General features: G+C 49.0%; 1 protein-coding gene across 3 annotated transcripts; it reads left to right on the top strand.

Moving 5' to 3' along the window:
- Positions 1-721: 721 nt before the first annotated feature.
- Positions 722-14,990, top strand: FRS3 (fibroblast growth factor receptor substrate 3). 3 transcript variants are annotated; one of them, XM_069771820.1, is made up of 8 exons: positions 722-936; positions 1,915-2,056; positions 3,473-3,611; positions 3,818-3,906; positions 4,442-4,628; positions 6,659-6,820; positions 7,391-7,548; positions 8,354-14,990. In XM_069771820.1, the coding sequence occupies exons 4-8, from the start codon at positions 3,841-3,843 to the stop codon at positions 9,284-9,286; spliced, it is 1,506 nt and encodes a 501-aa protein (XP_069627921.1). In that variant the 5' UTR covers positions 722-936; positions 1,915-2,056; positions 3,473-3,611; positions 3,818-3,840; the 3' UTR covers positions 9,287-14,990. The 3 variants fall into 3 exon arrangements, with proteins under 3 accessions (XP_069627921.1, XP_069627924.1, XP_069627923.1); XM_069771822.1 differs by lacking the exon at positions 722-936 and adding an exon at positions 1,306-1,546; XM_069771823.1 differs by lacking the exon at positions 1,915-2,056.
- Positions 14,991-17,779: the final 2,789 nt, after the last annotated feature.

A 17,779-nucleotide genomic window follows, 5' to 3' on the forward strand; every position in this document is an offset into this window, starting at 1 on the left:
TTTTAGTGCTCTGATACTGGTAGAACTGGGGTGGGTGGCGTGCAGGGATGCTGTGAATGGGGGCGCACCCCCCCCAGCACCCCCTCCTGCCCCAGGCCCCCCTAATCCCCTTCCCCTGATCCCCCAGTGCATCCCCCCAGCCCAGACCCCCCCAATCCACCTCCACTGACCCCTCCAGCAACCCCTGCCCCAGACCTCTCCCCAGCCCTCCTTCTACTGGTGCCCCAGTCCCCCCCAATCCCCCTCCACTAACCCCCCAGCACCTCTCCTGGCCCAGCCCCCTCCCCAATCCCCCCTCCACTGGTGCCCCAGCTCCCCCCAGTCCCCCTCCACTGACCCCCCAGCACCTCTCCTGCCCCAGACCCCTCCCCAATCCCCCCTCCACTGGTGCCCCAGCCCCCCCAATCCCCCTCTATTACTCCCCAGCACCTCTCCTGCCCCAGACCCCTCCCCAATTGCCCTCCTCTCACACCCCAATCCCCCTCCACTGTCCCCCCATAAAACCTCCTGCCTCTCTGCCCCCCTCACCCCACCCCCAGGACCCCCAGCCCCTCTCGCCACACCCCCTTACCCCCAGACTCCTCCCCTGGCCCCGCCTCCCGTCGCGACCACGCCCCGCCGCGGCCGTGGCGCCGCGGAGCCAGCGCTCCCCCTGGCGGCTGCGCCCTTGCCTAGCCGAGTCCTCCCAGCCCGAGACGCTCTAGGCGGCGGGCGGTGGACTCGCTGCTCCCGGCGGGCCCGGCCCGGGCTGGCGGGGCGGGGGGGGGACGCGGCGCTGGCGGGGCCCGACCCGCACCCGGTCCCCGACCCCGAGCCCGGACCCGGCGGGCCGGGCAGGGGACGGGACGGGACGGGCCGGGTCGGGGACCGGCCGGCAGGCAGGCAGCGGGGGCCCGGGCCTCAGCTCCCGGACGGCGGAGCCGGGCAGCGCCTCAGGTACCGACCCGCGCCCGGGCCTTCCCTCGGCACCGGCACCGCGCCTCGGCCCGGGGCCGCCCCCTTGCCTCCCTGTCCCTCCTCCCCCCCGTGTCCCCCGGTGTCCCCTCGCACCACCTCCGCGCTCCCCAGCCGTCCCCTTGCACCCTCTTCCCCGTTACCCCCCCGGGACTCGCCCCTTCCTCATGCCCCCCCGTCCCACGGGCTGTGCAGGCCCCTTCCTCCTCCCTCCAGCCCCTTCCTCCTCCCTCCAGCCCCTTCTCCTTGCCAGCCGCCCCTCTTGCGCCTGGAGGTGCCCCCCTGCAGCCCTTCTCCTCCCTCCCATGCTGGTGGGGGTCGGGGGGGGGTCGGTTGCTGCATGTCACGAGTGGCTTGGTGTGGGGCCATGTGTATTTCCACGCGAGGTATCCCTGTGCATGGCTAGCCGGGGTGCCCTGGTCCTTTGGGATGAGGTGGACCCTCTTCTGCGGTCCCGGGTTTAAGAGGATGGCGTGGAGGAGAACGAAGGCATGAGGGGGGTCTTCTGCGGGCTTGGGGGTACGGACGGAGCCTCTGGAGGAGCAGAGGGTTTGGGATGAGAGCGAACGACCCGGCTGCGAAATGGGGAGAGGTGAGCTGTGGTCTGGAGACTGGGCCAAGGAGGGCTGCGTAGGTTTCAGGAGGATTTAGGTTTGGGTCTTGGGAGGTAGGGAGACTGGAGGGGAGGATGGGGTTGCTGGTCTTAGGAGGCATGTGCTCTTGCTCGCAGGGAAGCGTATCATGCTATTAGAGTGTTTGGTTCGACTAGTTACGGCTCTGAACTGGCAAACAGCCGTCGGAAAGGTGCATGTGGAAAGTGCTGAGCAAGAGACAGGAGTCTTCAGAGTCTCAGTGTCTGCGTGAAAGGGATGCCACTAAAATATTCAACAGCGAGGAGTCGTGGGAAGCGCCAAGGGAGTGTTCAGGGATCTCACAATGTTTTTTTTCTTGTTTGTTCAGTTCTGACCATAATAACTGTTCAGGATGGGCGACAGCACTTCAACCTAACCCCCTTGCAGATTACACAGACGTGGCTGGAGGGAGCACCAGAGGGAGAGGAATAAAGAAGAAAGAGGGGGAAAAGGGAACGTGTTTTCTACAAGTTTTGGTTTTGGTTTTTTTTTTACTGAGGGAATTGATGAGGTGGGAGTGGGAGGGCAGAGACACTAGAGGACAAGGCCCCTAGTGACCAGATTAGATGAAGCGGAGAGGGATCTGTTGCTAAATTATTGATCAAAGCCCGTAAGGTCAGTGGGGAGTAAATCCATAATAAGTCTAGCAAAAGAAATAGAATGGCTTGAGCAAGATGCCGTGTTGGAACAGGGAGTGTGTGGTGTTATTACTGTTAGGGGTGATGGGTATGTGCAGAAGGGCAAGTGGCAGCCGGCTTGTTTTGTGCCTGAGCTCCTTCAGCTTGCTCAAAAGGAAGCATTTCTCTTCTGGGGGAATTTGCAGGGTTAGGATGTGGTGGAGAATTCTTCAGGGGCCAAAGCTAAGGCCTGGGGTTGCAGTGGAAGGTGATTTAGGTTCTGTTTTGATGTAAAAAATGAAATGGGACCCCTTGGTCAGCTTGCCACTGGCTCTTCCCCCTCTCTTCTCACTGCTCTGCACCGCGAGGGAGCCTGAGGGCAGCTGTGCAATGTGGTTTTGCATGAAGATGCAACTCTGTGATTCATTGTTTAATTTAGAGCAACTGTTGAGGCAGATTCTGGCATGGCAGAGCTAGAGGTTTCCAATAGCCTTTTCATTTTATTTACTGCTCCAGTGCCAGGCTGGTTATCCATATGGCTTTGTTCTCTCACGCCTCAGATGGAGAGATCATTAGCTGTTCTTGCCAAATAAAACATGGCATCCTCTCGTGTTATCTGCTGCTGAATCCCCTGCCCTAGAATGGATCTGGAGTCCTTTAAGTTTGCATCAAAGATAGCAATATTTCTCACTACTAGTGCGTGCAACTCCTGCCTGCTTGATACTTGCACTTGCTGGCTGTTGTTATATAGCAGAGTTTTTGTGTTCTCTGGCATTTGTTACTTTTCATAGTCCAAAGCAGAACAGCTGTTTTGTTCACTTACTTTTAAGGCTGCTGGTTCTCTGACCCTGAAGGACCTTGCATTCAGTGAAGGTATCTTCACATTCCTAAGCAGCAGATGCATGTAATTCCTTGTATCCTCACAGCCCTCAGCCATTCAGTATTACTGTTGTGTTTTATCTGCAGTACAGTAGCTCTGATAAACCCAAATACTGTGTAGGATCCCAAAGGCAAAAGGTATCTTATTTTTAGGGTTTTTTAGCTGTAGACTGTATATTTTTTCAGAAATTACAGGAGTGGTCTGTGCAGAGTTATTTTCTATAGTCATATAAATGCAGGTAGTTAATTTAAAAAAAAAAAAGTGCACCTGCCTTCCTTGTGATATTTGAAGGGAACTTCAGTCACACCTCCACTCCGCCCTGCTTTTTAATCTCTGGGGTTTAATTTGTTTAATTGTATTCTCTTGTTTAATTGTATTCTCCTTGTCAGGTGGAAGATGGGACCGTTTCCCTTGTGTTTTAGGTGACTCTGACACCTGGTTACCATGAAGTCCCAAGAGAGATAGATAGAGGGACAGTAGTGGGAATTTCTTCCTGCTCCTCCAAAAAAATCCAACAATTGCCTAATGGTAAGAGAGGTGTTATTTTTAATTAGCCATATATTGTACGGTGTCCATTAACTGAGGAACACATTGAAGAGTTTGAGATCCAAACCCACTGGGCCACGTGTAGGGGGATCAAGGAGGATACAGGCTGTAAATGCTGCGTGTTTGGAGAGGGTGGGAGGAGTTGGTTTGAAAATATGATTGTCCTCTGTTTTGTGTCCTCTCCCCAGGGATTGCCTCTTACGCTGACGTCATGGGGAGCTGCTGCAGTTGTCTGTGCAGAGACAGCATCCCAGACAACCATCCCACCAAATTTAAGGTAAGTATTGCACCTTCATCCCCACCAGAGAGTCTGTGACAGCACCAACTACCAGCAAAGCCCAGCATAGCTTGGACTCTGGGCATGAAAGGAAAAAAACCCGCTGCTCTTGCAGAGAAGTCTTTCACTTGATAAGATTTGCAAATATGTTACTGTTTTGGTTTGTTAGGTTTTTTTCCTTTCCTTAAGCAACCTCTGCTGCAAATATGTTTGTATTTGCAGTAAGTAGAAATTGCCTCTGCACTGAGATTCAGCCTGAGCAAGGAAATGGGGAACTGGAGAGAAACCTTTTATTGCTCAGGGCTGTGTTCCAGTGTCTGTGCTGAGACACATCAGCTGAACTGCCAAGCACACAGTCTCTAGGGCTGCTGGCTTGGCGCCTTCTGCCAGCAATGAATTCATACTCTCAGCTGAGAAAAAGGCATCTCAGTAAATGAAGGGGGAATCCATGGGAATTACAGTATCTTCATGGGTGGGCTTTTTTTTCAATACCAATGCACTGAGTTTCCTGATGTGAGCTCTGTGGTCTCTGCAGGTAACGAACGTGGATGATGAAGGTAACGAGCTGGGATCTGGGATTATGGAGCTGACACAGACAGAGCTCATCTTGCACACTCACAAGCGAGATGCTGTCAGGTGGCCCTACCTCTGCTTGCGCCGATATGGCTATGACTCCAACCTCTTCTCCTTCGAGAGCGGTCGTCGCTGCCAGACAGGGCAGGGTGAGTGTGGAGGTTCCTGGAGGAGGAAGCACTGAGGTTTCTGTTCCCAGGCAGCTGGAGTGAGGTGATGCTTGTGTCTTCCCAAATTCCTGCATCTAATGAATCAACAGGTTCTTTTGCAGCCTCTGTTCCCCCAGAATACCGGAGTGTGCATGCACATACAGTTAATGCTCCTGATTAAAACACTAACAAGGACAACATCATGGCTCAGGACCTGGGCATAAATCTAATGGTCTCGTTTTGCTAGTGCATCAGTGCTCATGAGGTAATGGGTGAAGCAGGCTTGAACATTGGATGGGGGGTATTTAATGTCAGAGAGAATGTTAGTTACACTGTCAGCTCTGTGCTGTGGTACCAAACGATGCAGAGCTCTGGCAGGAGGGTTGCTGGACTTCGTTCCTTAGGAGCTATAAAGTACTTTTTGCAAGACTGAAGCTTTGTTAAGCGTCTTTTAACTCTGGGGATAAAGCAAAAGGGCATCACCTGCACCTTTTTGCAGGTCCCTCTTAAGGTTCGCTTATTCCACAGAGCTGCCAAATGCATGTCAGTAGCAATAGTTGTTTGAGCACATTTTGTTTTTCTCGGTACATTCTCTCTGCCTTGGTTAGTGCTAGTTCTACTTATTTGCATTTGGTGTCTGGCAGCCCTTTGTAACGTAGAGGGAAAGGAGTTTTACGTTTTACTGATTTTATGCATGGGGATGCTGTGCATAGAGAAGGGAAGTGAGTCACTCAGGAGTACATGCCAAGTCATCAGCAGCGCTGGGAATGGGCTCCAGCTTTACAATGGTGCCTGTTAGTTCCTTTACCAGTCTGTCTCCCTTGCTTTTAAAGAGCTGAACATTTTCTTGGCATCTGCATCCCCAGGAAAAAAAAGTTTGTTTCCTCATTCTATTAATGTGTTTGTAAACTCCTTCTTATCCAAAAGGACTCCGCATGACTGTTCAGTGTCTGTGTAAAGCACTGCGCAAATCTGTAGTGCCGTATGCTCCTTTTTAATATTTATGTAAGTGGGGTTTTCCTCTCCTGGAGTCATGTGCTTATCAGTTGCCAGAGATGGGAATTGCTTGTCTTTGGTTTCTGTTTTGCCTTTTTCAGGATGCAGATCAGTGATTAAAATTCTGCCCTGTGTGCATTTTGGTTTTGTTTAGGTCCAGGTAGTGGTGATAAAGCAGAGCCATTTGCTCTTCATATATTACAAAATTTTTATCAGACACATACTTACTCATCAGTCTTAAAGCAGACAGAAATGACAGGGATGGCGTTGTGTTTTGATGAGTTTTCTCCCTTCCCTTGTAGGATTTCATTCTGCTTAATTAATTTTATTTGGAGGACTCCTTAATGATGCTGCTTCCCACCTTATATAAGGCAGATATAGCTATTTTTGTGGCCAGAATTTTTAAAACCTTATTCTTTGGGGTAGCAGCTGTTGTTGCCATGCCGTTCTCGTTGCTATGGCTTTTGTGCGTCTATGTGCGTGCCAGCTTGGGATTGGTTAGCTCTGCACGCACCGGCTCTAGTTTGGGCTGCTCGTTTGGGGAGACACAGTTTAATTCCATACATTTTTGAAATATGACATTCTTGTCCCTCCCTCATGTGCACACTCCACAGGGCCCAGTTCAGCTTCCAGTAGTCACTGGATAGACTTTCCCCGGTAATGAGAACTGGACTGGGTGCCAAATGAGTTAAAATAGAAGATTAGAGATTAAATGAGACTGGTAAACCTGTCCCTTTCACACCTCTGCTCGTGTGGGATTGATCTTCCTAAGATAACCGAGGTGCTCACTATTTTTCTTGTAATAAGGCACCATTTGGTCAGACGGCAGTCATGGCATTGTATTTCTGTTGATGCAATAATCCACCGAGTTGTTGGTTGTTTTCCTCTGGCTGTGGCTTGCAGGGGTTGATTGTGTTAAACACAGCAAAAGAAATCAGAATTGCCTGTTCATTTAGAGCCAAGAATTACATATACTCTTGTTAAAGCAGGATTGCTTTCTTGCTTTTCTGACCCTCCTCTTTGTTACTGTGCAGGGATTTTTGCCTTCAAGTGTTCCAGAGCAGAGGAGATCTTTAATCTGCTTCAGGACCTGATGCAGTGTAACAGTATCAACGTAGTGGAAGAGCCTGTTGTCATCACCAGGAACAGTCACCCCACAGAGCGGGAGCTCTCCCGGACCCCCCAGGCACCCAACAGTAAGGCTCTTTCAGTGTCTGGGGAGAAGAGGGGGGAACACAGAGACGTGGGTGATACCTGCAGTCACTCGTGTGAAACTGCCCTTTGCAGCCCATGGATATCTCCCATGCATTGCCTCGCTGCTGACCTGTATCTTTATGTCCATGTGTGCTCCATGGAGCATGTTTATTTTAAGGCCCTACTTGTCTGCGATGTGGTATTTTGTTTCCAAGGAAACAGCAACAAAAAGCCCTTCAAATAGTCAACCGAGTTGTCACCAGGACCGCTGCCAAGTGGCCTTTTTTAAGTAGCACCTACAAGGATCAGGTGGTTTCTAGAGGAAACCACATCTGGAAGAATTCGTATTTGCTCAATTCCTGTCTCTATTAGGAATCACTTCAATAGATTTAAACAAGAGGGCCTAGCCCTTGTATTTATACTAGGTACTTCATCATAAGGATCTTCCCCAGACAGGCCGATTTTGACTTACAGGGTGCAGTTAAAGGGGCCAGCTCATTGTGAAAGTGAAATCAACTCTATTTTATACCAAACCAATGCTCTAATGCTTATCTGTCTTGATTCTCTCCCAGGTCTGGGGTACACTGTCCCAGGATTTCCCAATGGATTTCACAGCTTCCCTGGAGAAACCCTATCATACTCCGCAGTCCGCCACCCCTCTGTGAGCAGCCTGAGGCATTCCTCTGTGGGTGAAGACTCTACTCATGCCCTTATTGGGCCTGATGATCAGGTAAACCTGGATGTCCTAAAGTCTACTGTTTGCAAGCAACGAATAAGGAGCTTGTTTTGCTCACAGTCCTGTACAATTCTCAGTTTCTCTTACTCCAGCAAAGCTCAGGGGATCCTCGTAACTTGTCATCCTTTTTTTCTCTTTTGCTTCATTTTGCTCTTGTAGACTTCTGCTCTCTGACACTTCACTAGAATAGATGCTCTTTCAAGGCTGACTGAGTTGGCTTCCTTGATCCACGAATATTTGCATGGCAATTACTTGACAGCAGTACTTAGCTTGTAAGCCCAAGTCACATTGCCTTATCTGTCAGCTATTGCTGCAACCCCTAAACTGATGTGCAGATGCATACCCAAGTTCAGACTCCTTTTGATGTTCAGCTCTTTGTTCTCAGTTTTAGAATTTAAGATTTTTCCCTACAAAATCCAGCTTGTCTCAACCATTACCAGAGAAGCCTAGGTAGGTGTGAGTGCTGCAATAACGCCAGTGTAACCCACTCAAGGAAATATTTTGCAAGTGGCTTTGCTTTTTGTTCTGTGCCATATGCATTGAGCATGAAGCAGATGATGTGTATCTTCTGCAGGTGGACTCCTTTTTGTCTCTTCTTCAGCCCACAAATCCAGAAATGGCTTTTGTGTTTTGCTTCCCAAAATCTTTCCAACTTCTGAAATTCTTCCATCTTCTCCTGCTTCATCAGCCACTGAAAACTTTTCCATTCCTGTTGGTTTCTCAGCTGCTGACAGCTGCTTTGCTCTTGTCTCTTCTCTTCTCTTCTCCTTTCACTGTCCCTCTGCTTCTCTCCTTGCAGTCCCACACCTACGTCAACACGGCCAAAGGTGATCAGGAGCTGAGGGGCCGACATTGTATGCACTCCTTGCCTGAAGTCCACCCTCCTTTCCCCCATAGGAACCGCAGCTGCTCCCTCGAAGACCGCAATCCCCAGGTCTTTCTGCAGCCGGGGGAGGTTAAGTTTGTGTTAGGTCCCACGTCCAACTACAGACGCGTCTGTCGGCACCACCGGGAGTGCAGGACGCACTTCTGCCCCCCCCCCAACAACAACAACAACGAGTGTGAGGAGGAGTGCACTTCACCCCAGTGCGTCTACGAGAACGTCAACGGCTTGCTGCCCCCCAGCACCACCTCCTCTCTCTGCCGAGGCGGGCGCTTGAAATTCACCCGGGAGGACACGGGCTTACCTGGCTGCTCCCATCGCAGAACGGCGTTGCTGCACTATGAGAACTTGCCGTCGCTGCCCCCGGTGTGGGAGTGCCAGCCGCTCCGGCGGGGCGAGGAGGATGTGGGTGCCGGGGACATGCTGACGCCTTCCCCCAATGGCTACTCTGAGGCTGGTGAAGAAGATCCCCTGCAGAACTACATGAACTCAGAGAACACCGCACTGCATGGGGACAGCGGCCAACGGCGCAGCGGCTTCCTGCCAAAGGCTCGTCGCAGCTGTGTGCCCAGCGTCTTCAGCTTCGACTTCCCCCGGCCCTGTCCAGAGCAGCCGCGGCAACTCAACTACATCCAGGTGGAGCTGGAGGCTGAGCCACGCAAGGGACATCAGAACCCACCGGTGCCCCATGTCCCACCTCCTGCCACCCACGAAGCCCGCCGGACGGACTCCTACGCGGTCATTGACCTAAAAAAGACAGCGGCCATGTCCAGTTTGCAAAGGGCCCTGCCGAGAGATGATGGGACTTCGCGGAAAACTCGACATAACAGCACTGACCTGCCTCTGTAAGGGGGAACGCCAAGTGCAAGCACTGTGTCATGGCTTTGGTACCTGCCCTTCAGTGTATTGCCCGGTGTGACTTCCATTCGCCATTGCCTTCTGCTTCCCTGTTTACCCCGTTACCTGGTGTCATGGGATGGCTCCTACAGCTGATGTTAAGGCTAGTCTGTCTGTCCGTCTTCCCCTCTCCGTCTCTCCCATGTAATTTGTTTTTAAAGCCTTATGGGATATTTGATGACACTGTTTGAAGGTTAAATTTCTGGCAAGAGGGGCAGAAGGTGCCAGCAACGGTACCAGCACTGTGAGGATACAGCCTCGAATTGGGTTAGCTCTACTGATTGCCTAGCAGCTCCACGAGCAGTGCCAACAGCCTGGCTGCAGAGGCAGGGCAGTAGCATGGTGGAGGCGTGTTTCCAAAAGCACGTTGCTTTAGGAGCTCCACTGCAAATCCAGCCTGTTTCCCGAGGATTTCATGCCTTGCGACTCCAGGCAAGCTCTGCAGCTGGGCCATTCCAAAGTTGGTTTTGCCTTGGGGTTTCGCTGATCCCTGATGACTTGGGAACTCATGCTGCGGTCTTTTCCCCCTCAGCTCGCTCCTTTCTCCTATTTTTTTGAAGCTTGTAGAAGCCTTTTATACTTCTGTCCCTTTCTCAGATTCGATTTAAATTGGGCAGCTCTAGAAATTAATAGAGGAGGACAGACAGCCATGGGCACAGACACTGTGATCACATAAAACTGATTTCCGGAGGAGACCCTGCTTTAAAAGGGGAGGGGAAGACCGCAATTATGAGAGAGATTTGAGACGTAGTATAGAAAACTCCAATTGTGCCATACCCTGTTTTGTTTTTTAAGGGTTCTTTTTGGTGGCCGTTCAGAAGTGTTGTTGATTTATTTATTTGTTTACTTTATTTATTAAATGTTCTTTTGCATCCCAGTGGTAATTGCCAAAACCAGTGCCAGTATGAAACGTACTCGCTGTGGCTCACTCCTTCTGTCTGGGGAACAGATCTCAGAAGAGGTTGGTGGCTTTGCTGAGCTGCAGTTGGGGAAAAGAGCAGCTGTGAATCAAAAATTTTTTAACTGGGACTGACTGTCACAGGGTGGGTGGGAAATGGTGCGGGAGACGTGGGAGTGTGAGCAGAGCTGCCAGGCAGCTGAGCTTGGAGTTGTATCAAAGTCGCTGCCTACACCCACATGCCTGGCTGGGTCCATGAGAAATATTTGATCGGTGTTTTGAGTGAATGTGCAGTTTGTTTCCTTCAACTACGGACTTGGAAGGGCTAAATTTTGGCTCTCGGGTAAATTTGTGGCCTTTGATGTGGATTTTTCTCTTCATACCAGGGCTGAGTCTAAGCTGAGCTGTCGGGTCTCTGTGTGAGGTCCTGTGTAGGGTCTGTGCTCCTCTCCCATCGCCGGATGTTCCACCACCCCTCTCCGCATGGTGACACACTGCAGCTTAATCCCTCCCTGGATTACTCTTTGCCTTTATAAGCTGTTTCCATGAGATAGAAGTGCCCTGGGTTACTCTGGAGTCCCACCTTTCTGCTGTGTGTATTCTTCATCTTCCTCCCTGGGATAGGAGTTGAGAGATCCAGTGCTCTGCGAGGTGTCCTGCTGCCAGCAGAAACATTGCCAAACCTTACTGTGTTCTCCTTGTCTGTAACGTTTTCCAATATGGAAGTCAGTGAGCCTCCGGTGTGAAAGAGGAGAGAACCTGATCACCCAGCTGCAGCCTGCTTTTGAGGTCCAGAAACTTGATTTCCAGATTTTTGAAGTTCAACCTTTTTGGTTTTGGTGCTGTAATGTCATACTGAAATGTGACCCTTTTGGGAGCAAGGGCATGTGTTATGCAGTTCAGAAAAAGTGATAAAAGTATGAGTAATGCCATGCCTGTGTCGGCAGAACATGGATTTCTTGGCTTGCCATTGCACTGTAAATTCAAAGTGCACCACATGCTTAAATTAACTGTTTTTCCTTTTTTTTTTTTTTGGCAATCCTTGTGCTTGTCTTCCATTCTTTTCTCCACCCCAACCCTTGTGTGATCTATAACTGAAAGGAAACCCAAGTAATATATTTTTATATGTGTACCAAATGACTTTATTTGAAGGGAAAAAAAAAAAAGACAAGTAATGTATCCCCCTAAATTTAGCTTTCATTTAGGGAAGTGAGAGAAGAAATTGTTTATATATATATATTAAAAAAAAGTTAACTGTGTTAAGCTTTAAATAAACTATTTAAATAAAGAGTTTCTAAGCTGTAAGTGTCACCCTCTGGGACAGCACTAGCAGCTCCCACATGGCAGCACAGGGCAGTGCTCTGGGAGCCTCTGTATGAATCTGCCTTTCCACCACCTGAGCTGAGAAATGCAAAATATTTATTCCCCTCTTCCCTCCAGAAAGGGAAAAAAGGATGAAATGTTTTACATTTACATGAAGGAAGAGGTGAGGGCCTTTTCCCACCCTCATGGGAGTTTGCAGGTTGGTTAAATGCAAGGGAAGATGCTGTTGGGTGGCATATTGTGTCTTGGGAGAAAGCAGGTGAGGCCTGGGACTGCTTCTTGGGTGCTCCCAATGGCCACTGGCCTGACTGCCTGTCTCCGATGGGTGGGATGAGGCTGGCGTGAGGGTCTGTAGATACTGTGAGCTTCAGGGATCAGGGAAAGCACACCGGTGCTGGTGGTTCCTCAGAAAGGGTGGGCTCCCAGCGAGCCTTGGCTGCAGTCCCGTTTAGGTGGCTCTAAATGAGCTTTGCTTTGGGAAAGCTGGCTTTCACCTTTTGAACTGCTGGCTTTCACGTCCTCCAGACAAACTGGGTTGTCCAACTTGTGCCTCCCTTTCCACTTTGGCGAATCTGATGCTCCCCTACCTCCCAAGGACACTGAAAGCAGCAGTGACAAGGAGACTGCTGTGCCACAGCTGTGTGCTTGCATAGCAAATACATTATTGCTGTTCCCCGACAGCATCCCTTAACCCGTTTATAGTGGAAGATGATGCATCTATTCAAAGAAGCAGCATTTCCTTGACCTTAAAGATGAGAAAACATAGAGCTGATGCTGGCTGCATCTGCTGCTTTCAGTGCACGGCGATCTGGTGGGTGCCTTGCTGCACCGTCCTCTGCTTTATGTCCTGTTGTGTCCTCCCTGGTGGCTGCGGGTCGGGGAGCAGCACTGCTGGCTCAGCAGGCTTCGCTCGGGTGGCATCGCAAGCTCCCCAGAAAGCTTTGGGAATGAAAAGCCGGTCACAGCTCGTTGTTTGCAGAGGGTTTGTTTAATGTTCAAGCGATGAAATGGGAAATGCCGTGCAGGCAACCAGGAAACTAGTTGTCATTTATGGCTTTCAGGGTGCACATCAGGTTCATGTCCCAGTGATTTTCTTGTTTTTTTTGCTTTTCCAGAAAGCTTCCCAAGAGCAATGTCCGCATTAAGCAGCCAGAACCCTTTGAGAACTTCTTTATATTCAATTTTTCGGGTGGTGTGAAAGTGCAAGGAGAGACCAGAGTCGTGTTTGAATGCTGAGGTGGCAGTTCTTGGGGCAGCGGGAGCAGAAATGTCACCATTTCGGCTTTCTCCCTGTGTTACAGCCCGAGCGGTGCTCGCCAGTGTCGCAGCTTCCTCTAGTGGCCACGCTTGAAATGGTTTCGGAGGAGAAACCAGTATTGGGTTGAAAGGCGAGGAGGACATCCGAGTTGGTGTTTTCTCATTCCTTTAGTTCTTTGATTTGGGTGATGGGCAGGAGGGATCCCTTCTGATAGCTCTCTGGAGTCTTTCCTTGGTACTGTTTTCTTTTGGTTGAAAATTTTATTTATGCAGTATGTTGTATTTTTACGGCACCTTGTAAAGATGGATCTTACAGATCTTGCTTTTTTCCAATGGATGCATACTAATATACACGTGCATGCTTACTTGGATGGGAAACTAAACCAGGGATACGGAATCACTCCTCCTATCCCTTCAACCGTGGAATATCCCCCAAAGCAAAGACCACCTCCATTGAGCAGGATACCTCACCCTTTGTGGCTGCATCCATAAGTCTGGTTTTGGGTTAAGAAGGATTCATCCAGGGTTCTGTGCATCCAACTGATGCCACACAGATGACCAGGAGGAAACAAATGAGCACGTGTACATCTGAAACCTGCCCTGGAGTTAGTCCCTGAAGCTGAGTTGAAGCTGTGAGATCTCTTGCTCTCCCAAGCTTGCTTCTGCAAGGCAGGTGGTTTGCCTCCACGTTTTGTCTGTGAATTGGTAACTTGGACAAAGGAGCTGTGTTCAGTCAACTATTGCATTTGCTGAGACTTTGTTTGGTTCTGAAAAAAAGGTTTAGGCAGCAAAATGAAGCTGGCCTGGGTAATGGCTAGGACCTGGCAGCATGAGCTCAGCTGTTGGTTTACGTACTTGGCTGCGGAGCGGGTTTGTGTAGCCCCCACTGGGGACTGTATCGCATCTTCGCTGGTCTCCTTCCTCTGCTCGTGCGATTGAAGTTCAAGGGATGACTTGGTAAGCAGCCATGTGCTATGCAGAGAGAATTTGACTGTCTTAACCTTTTAAAGTGGTTCTTGTTTGAGTTTTGAGTTAATCAATCAGACTTCTTCCCCTGATATTTCTTCCCTGGTGAATGCATAAATAGATCTTTAACCCTTCCCTTTCCCAAGAACCTGTTGGTAGGAATATAGCTTCTCCTGGCACTTAGTTGTCTTTTAACGTGGGAGGGTTATTTGATTTTTTTTTTTTTTTCTTTTAAACCATTTTATGTGCCTGCTTTTCCCTCAGGGAGGGAGGTTGGAATATCTGTGACCTGTACCTGCCTTGCAGGGAGAGGATGGCAGAGAGGCTGGATTGTGAGGGTTAAAGGATCAATATTTCTGTAAAGACACTCGTATGTGTTAGTTACTACTGAAGTATTGTTGTTTTTATTACCTAAGCCATGCTATTCACTGGGAGAAAAAACAAACCAGAGCTTGGTATTACAGCTGTCTGTTCTCTCGGCCATTTTCTTCTAAAGCCTTTCCTCTGTCCCTCCATGTGACGCTGCTCAGCCCTCTTGGGTGGTATCTTGACTGTGAAGTATCATTAATGAATGATCGTTAATGAACGCATTGCCTAAATTCAGCTTCTGGGAGGGCTGCCATCAGTCTTTCTGGGAAGTTTGTCTTTCTCCCAAACTTGGCTCATCTTGAAATGCCGCACACAGGTAGCAGAACAGGTTTAGATTCCTGTTACCGAACAGGACCAAAGGTGAATACATTAGTGGAAATCCTGAGAGCTTTGAAGTTTGCAATTACAGGCCAGGGTATGGAAAAGGCTAATTGTAAAGAAGGGATCTAATTTGTTTTTCTTCCATAAGTGAATGTGATTTTACAGTTGAAAGGCCCAGATGCATCTGTGTTGTCTCAAGCTCTCCTCCCATGTGATTCTCCTTGCTGTTACTTGTACTGGTGTCTTTGATACTGAACATTTCTGATATGGCAGAAAAACAAAGGTGCTTCGGGGCTCTGGCCACCGGGGATTCAGTTGCTCTGACCAGAGGGATTGATCTTGCTGTGTAATTGCTTCTTCAGGTTATTTCTATGGATATCCATTCAATCCTTCTTTATATCTCATCCAGGTGTAACCTTACAGGTGAAGAACAACAGCAGTGCTATGTGACCTGAGGAGTGCTCATGTCTTACATTAATGTGCACTACGAATGTATACAGAATAAATGGAATATGATGATTATCCGGTGGTCCTGTCTTTTGTGTGTGGTGCAAAGAGACAACTGCACATTTCAAAGTGAGCTCTACTTTTTATTTAAAATTGAAAGCCAGGCCAACAATCACCAATTGTCCTCATGCAATTCAAGCTGGACTTCTTGCAACCTTTGTTTTCCAGGTCTCCCTTCCCTGAAGGAATAATGTCTATGTCCTTCTGTATTCTACCTGGAGCAATGGTTGCTCTCTTCCACCTGGCTAGTCTCACTGAAATAGACTTAAAAAATAAATTAAGAGAAACACGTATGCTGAGGCAGACACCTTTCCCTCTCTGTTGACTGGTGACCCATGGGGATATCTTTGCAGGGCAATTCCATGTGCTGCTTGTTTGAGCTGGAAGCTGAACTCAAAGAAATGTTTGGATGAGGTTCTCTGGCCTGTGTGATACAGGAGCTGAGGCTCTGAAGCCACTGACTCTTTCATGGAGTCTCTTTTCGGGGCAGAACCATCACTGACAGTGGATGGATGATAAGGGTATAGACCAGATTTCCACTGAGCTGAGCATCAGGAGGAAATCATGAAGTTGCCTTGGAAATTGATGTGCTATGAATGTAATTTGAACATAGCAGGAATATTCATGGTCTCTGGAGTACCTACCCTTTAAGATGGGCTGTTACCACCATGCGTAATTTAAGCTAATGGTTTGGAGTGGTGGAATTTGGGGGCTGGTGGGAAAGAGGTGCTTTTGCCAATGTTGAACAAGATGTGGCTTTACTCTTCCTGGCTGTGCTCATCTGCTCTAGGCACAGGGCCTTTCCATGGGTTCTCTGCCATCGCTCTGTGCAAAGAGTTGATTCACTGATTTTTCCAAACTCTACAGCAACTGAGAGCTAATGGTGCGTTAACATGCACAGTTTTAATTTCTTGGCTTATAAAATTTGCCCTGAAAACTGTTCCCCAGCAGGAATCAACTTAACAACAGCTAATAGGGCCATCTGTGCCTTCCTAAGTGAGCGTGCCTTCATGTGCGGTGTCCTTCCAACCCAAACCCATGTGTTTTTTTCCATCAGTGTTGTTCCATGACTTTCTAAAATGCTGGAGGTAAGAACTGGAAGGGAAACAGAGGAGATAACGCAACTGATGATAAACCCGTGTTGTTATTTCCATTCCATCCCATCCCAGGAAAACACAATGCAACATTTTTCATTTCTCTTCTAGAAAGATTTTGATAGCCCTATCAGAAAGAAGTTGAAAATAGCTTGAAAGTAGCATGGCATTTGTCACTGGTATTTGACTAGGAGTTTTCAGGATAGTCCTTAGCATTGTGGGAAAATCTCTTGTGATGGGTGCATTTCTAAACTTCAGGTGTGTGAGTGAACACTGATGCAGGAAGGTGGGGACCATTTTGGGGTGTATAAGGAGGTGATGTAGAGCTCCAGCATCAGCTTGGGGGCTGGGACTGTGCAGGGTGACTGGAGGTCTGTTCAGAAACTGCCTGCAAGAGAAGATCGTCATGTAGTGGGTGATCCTTGCCCTGGTTTGGGAAGTTAGATGTTGGACCTAGAGCCCAACAGTGTATTTCAGGAGCCATTCTCATGGTTGCGCAGGAAAAGAGGAATATTTATTTTAATGTGGATGGAAGCTGTTTGTGCACTATAAACTGTTTTGGAAATAAAACACTAAAACCAGCTTGTGCAGCGCTGAGTAAAGGATATGTGTGCTTGTGTGCTGTTCATAAACACAGCTGCTTCGGACACACGTGCCATAGTGTGGTATGCTTCCACCAACGGCTTTTCTTGGTTGGAGAACCCAAGCAGAGAGCAATTGAGCTCCAGGCAAAGTGTATATAGCTATTTTAAATTAATCACATAGAGCATGACTATTTAAATGATCAAGGGGGAGAGCATTAGCTTTGGGATTTGGCACCTTGGGGAAGGATTTTAGCTGACATGGCGCTTGTGACAGCAACAGGCTTTAATGACCAGGGAAAGGTCCTGGCAGTCCCACAATCATGTTTATTAAGTTCTGTGCTACCGTTTGTTGAGGTAAATAGCAATAGCTTGTGTCTGGGGCAGAGGTGCAGGAACTGGGGTGGTAAATTGTCCTGGAGTTGGGACCAGTCACTTCTCTGTTTTTTTGCCACGGGTAAAGCAGAGCCTAGGGCAGACTAGGAAATTCAGGGTGATGGCAATGTCTTTGAAAAGATTTCTGTCCCCTGATGGCTCTGGGACTTGTGTCTGCAGACAGGAGAGGTCTTTGGATCATGGGGGAGGCTGGATCCCACTTAGAGCCCGTTTCTAATCCTGCAAAACACTCTGTCGAGAGCTACTAGCTTTTGGGAGATGCTGCCCACCTCTGCAGTGGCTGTTGGTTTAATAGGATTTGTTGGCTCATGTTGAAAGTGCTTAAGTCCTCTGGATGGCCAGGACAGCTGCTGCTCACAGCTCATCTTGTTTGCTGGTTTTGCACCACCGCGGTGTCCCGGGAAAGGTGGTGGAGTTGGCCATGGGATGCAAAGGGGATCTGTACTCGTCTGGGAGAGACAGGGTTCTGGGCTGGGGCTGTTTGCGTGTGGGCTGGGGGACTGCACCAACACAGAAAAGAAACTGGAAGCAGAGGAGGAAAGATGCCCAGAGCCTGGGCCGGAGGAGAAGTCCCGCCTTGGAGCAGCGTAGGTACGTGCTGTTGGCCGAGTCATGCTCCGTGTAGGGACGCAGGATCTCTGATATTTGAAACTGTAAATCCTGGATTCCCATTAGACTAAATGCCTCAGCAAACAAGTGCTGTCTAACTTTGGGTCAAGAAGTGCCAACAGTA

Source organism: Haliaeetus albicilla, chromosome 26 (genome assembly GCF_947461875.1).
Source record: "Haliaeetus albicilla chromosome 26, bHalAlb1.1, whole genome shotgun sequence".
In the NCBI taxonomy this organism is placed as follows: Eukaryota; Metazoa; Chordata; class Aves; order Accipitriformes; family Accipitridae; genus Haliaeetus; species Haliaeetus albicilla.

Excerpts from the sequence above, each read along its gene's own strand:
- FRS3 (XM_069771820.1), top strand. The coding sequence starts at position 3,841 with ATGGGGAGCTGCTGCAGTTGTCTGTGCAGAGACAGCATCCCAGACAAC. Across the intron at positions 3,907-4,441 it reads ACCATCCCACCAAATTTAAG|GTAACGAACGTGGATGATGA; the intron begins GTAAGTATTGCA and ends TGGTCTCTGCAG. Across the intron at positions 4,629-6,658 it reads TCGCTGCCAGACAGGGCAGG|GGATTTTTGCCTTCAAGTGT; the intron begins GTGAGTGTGGAG and ends GTTACTGTGCAG.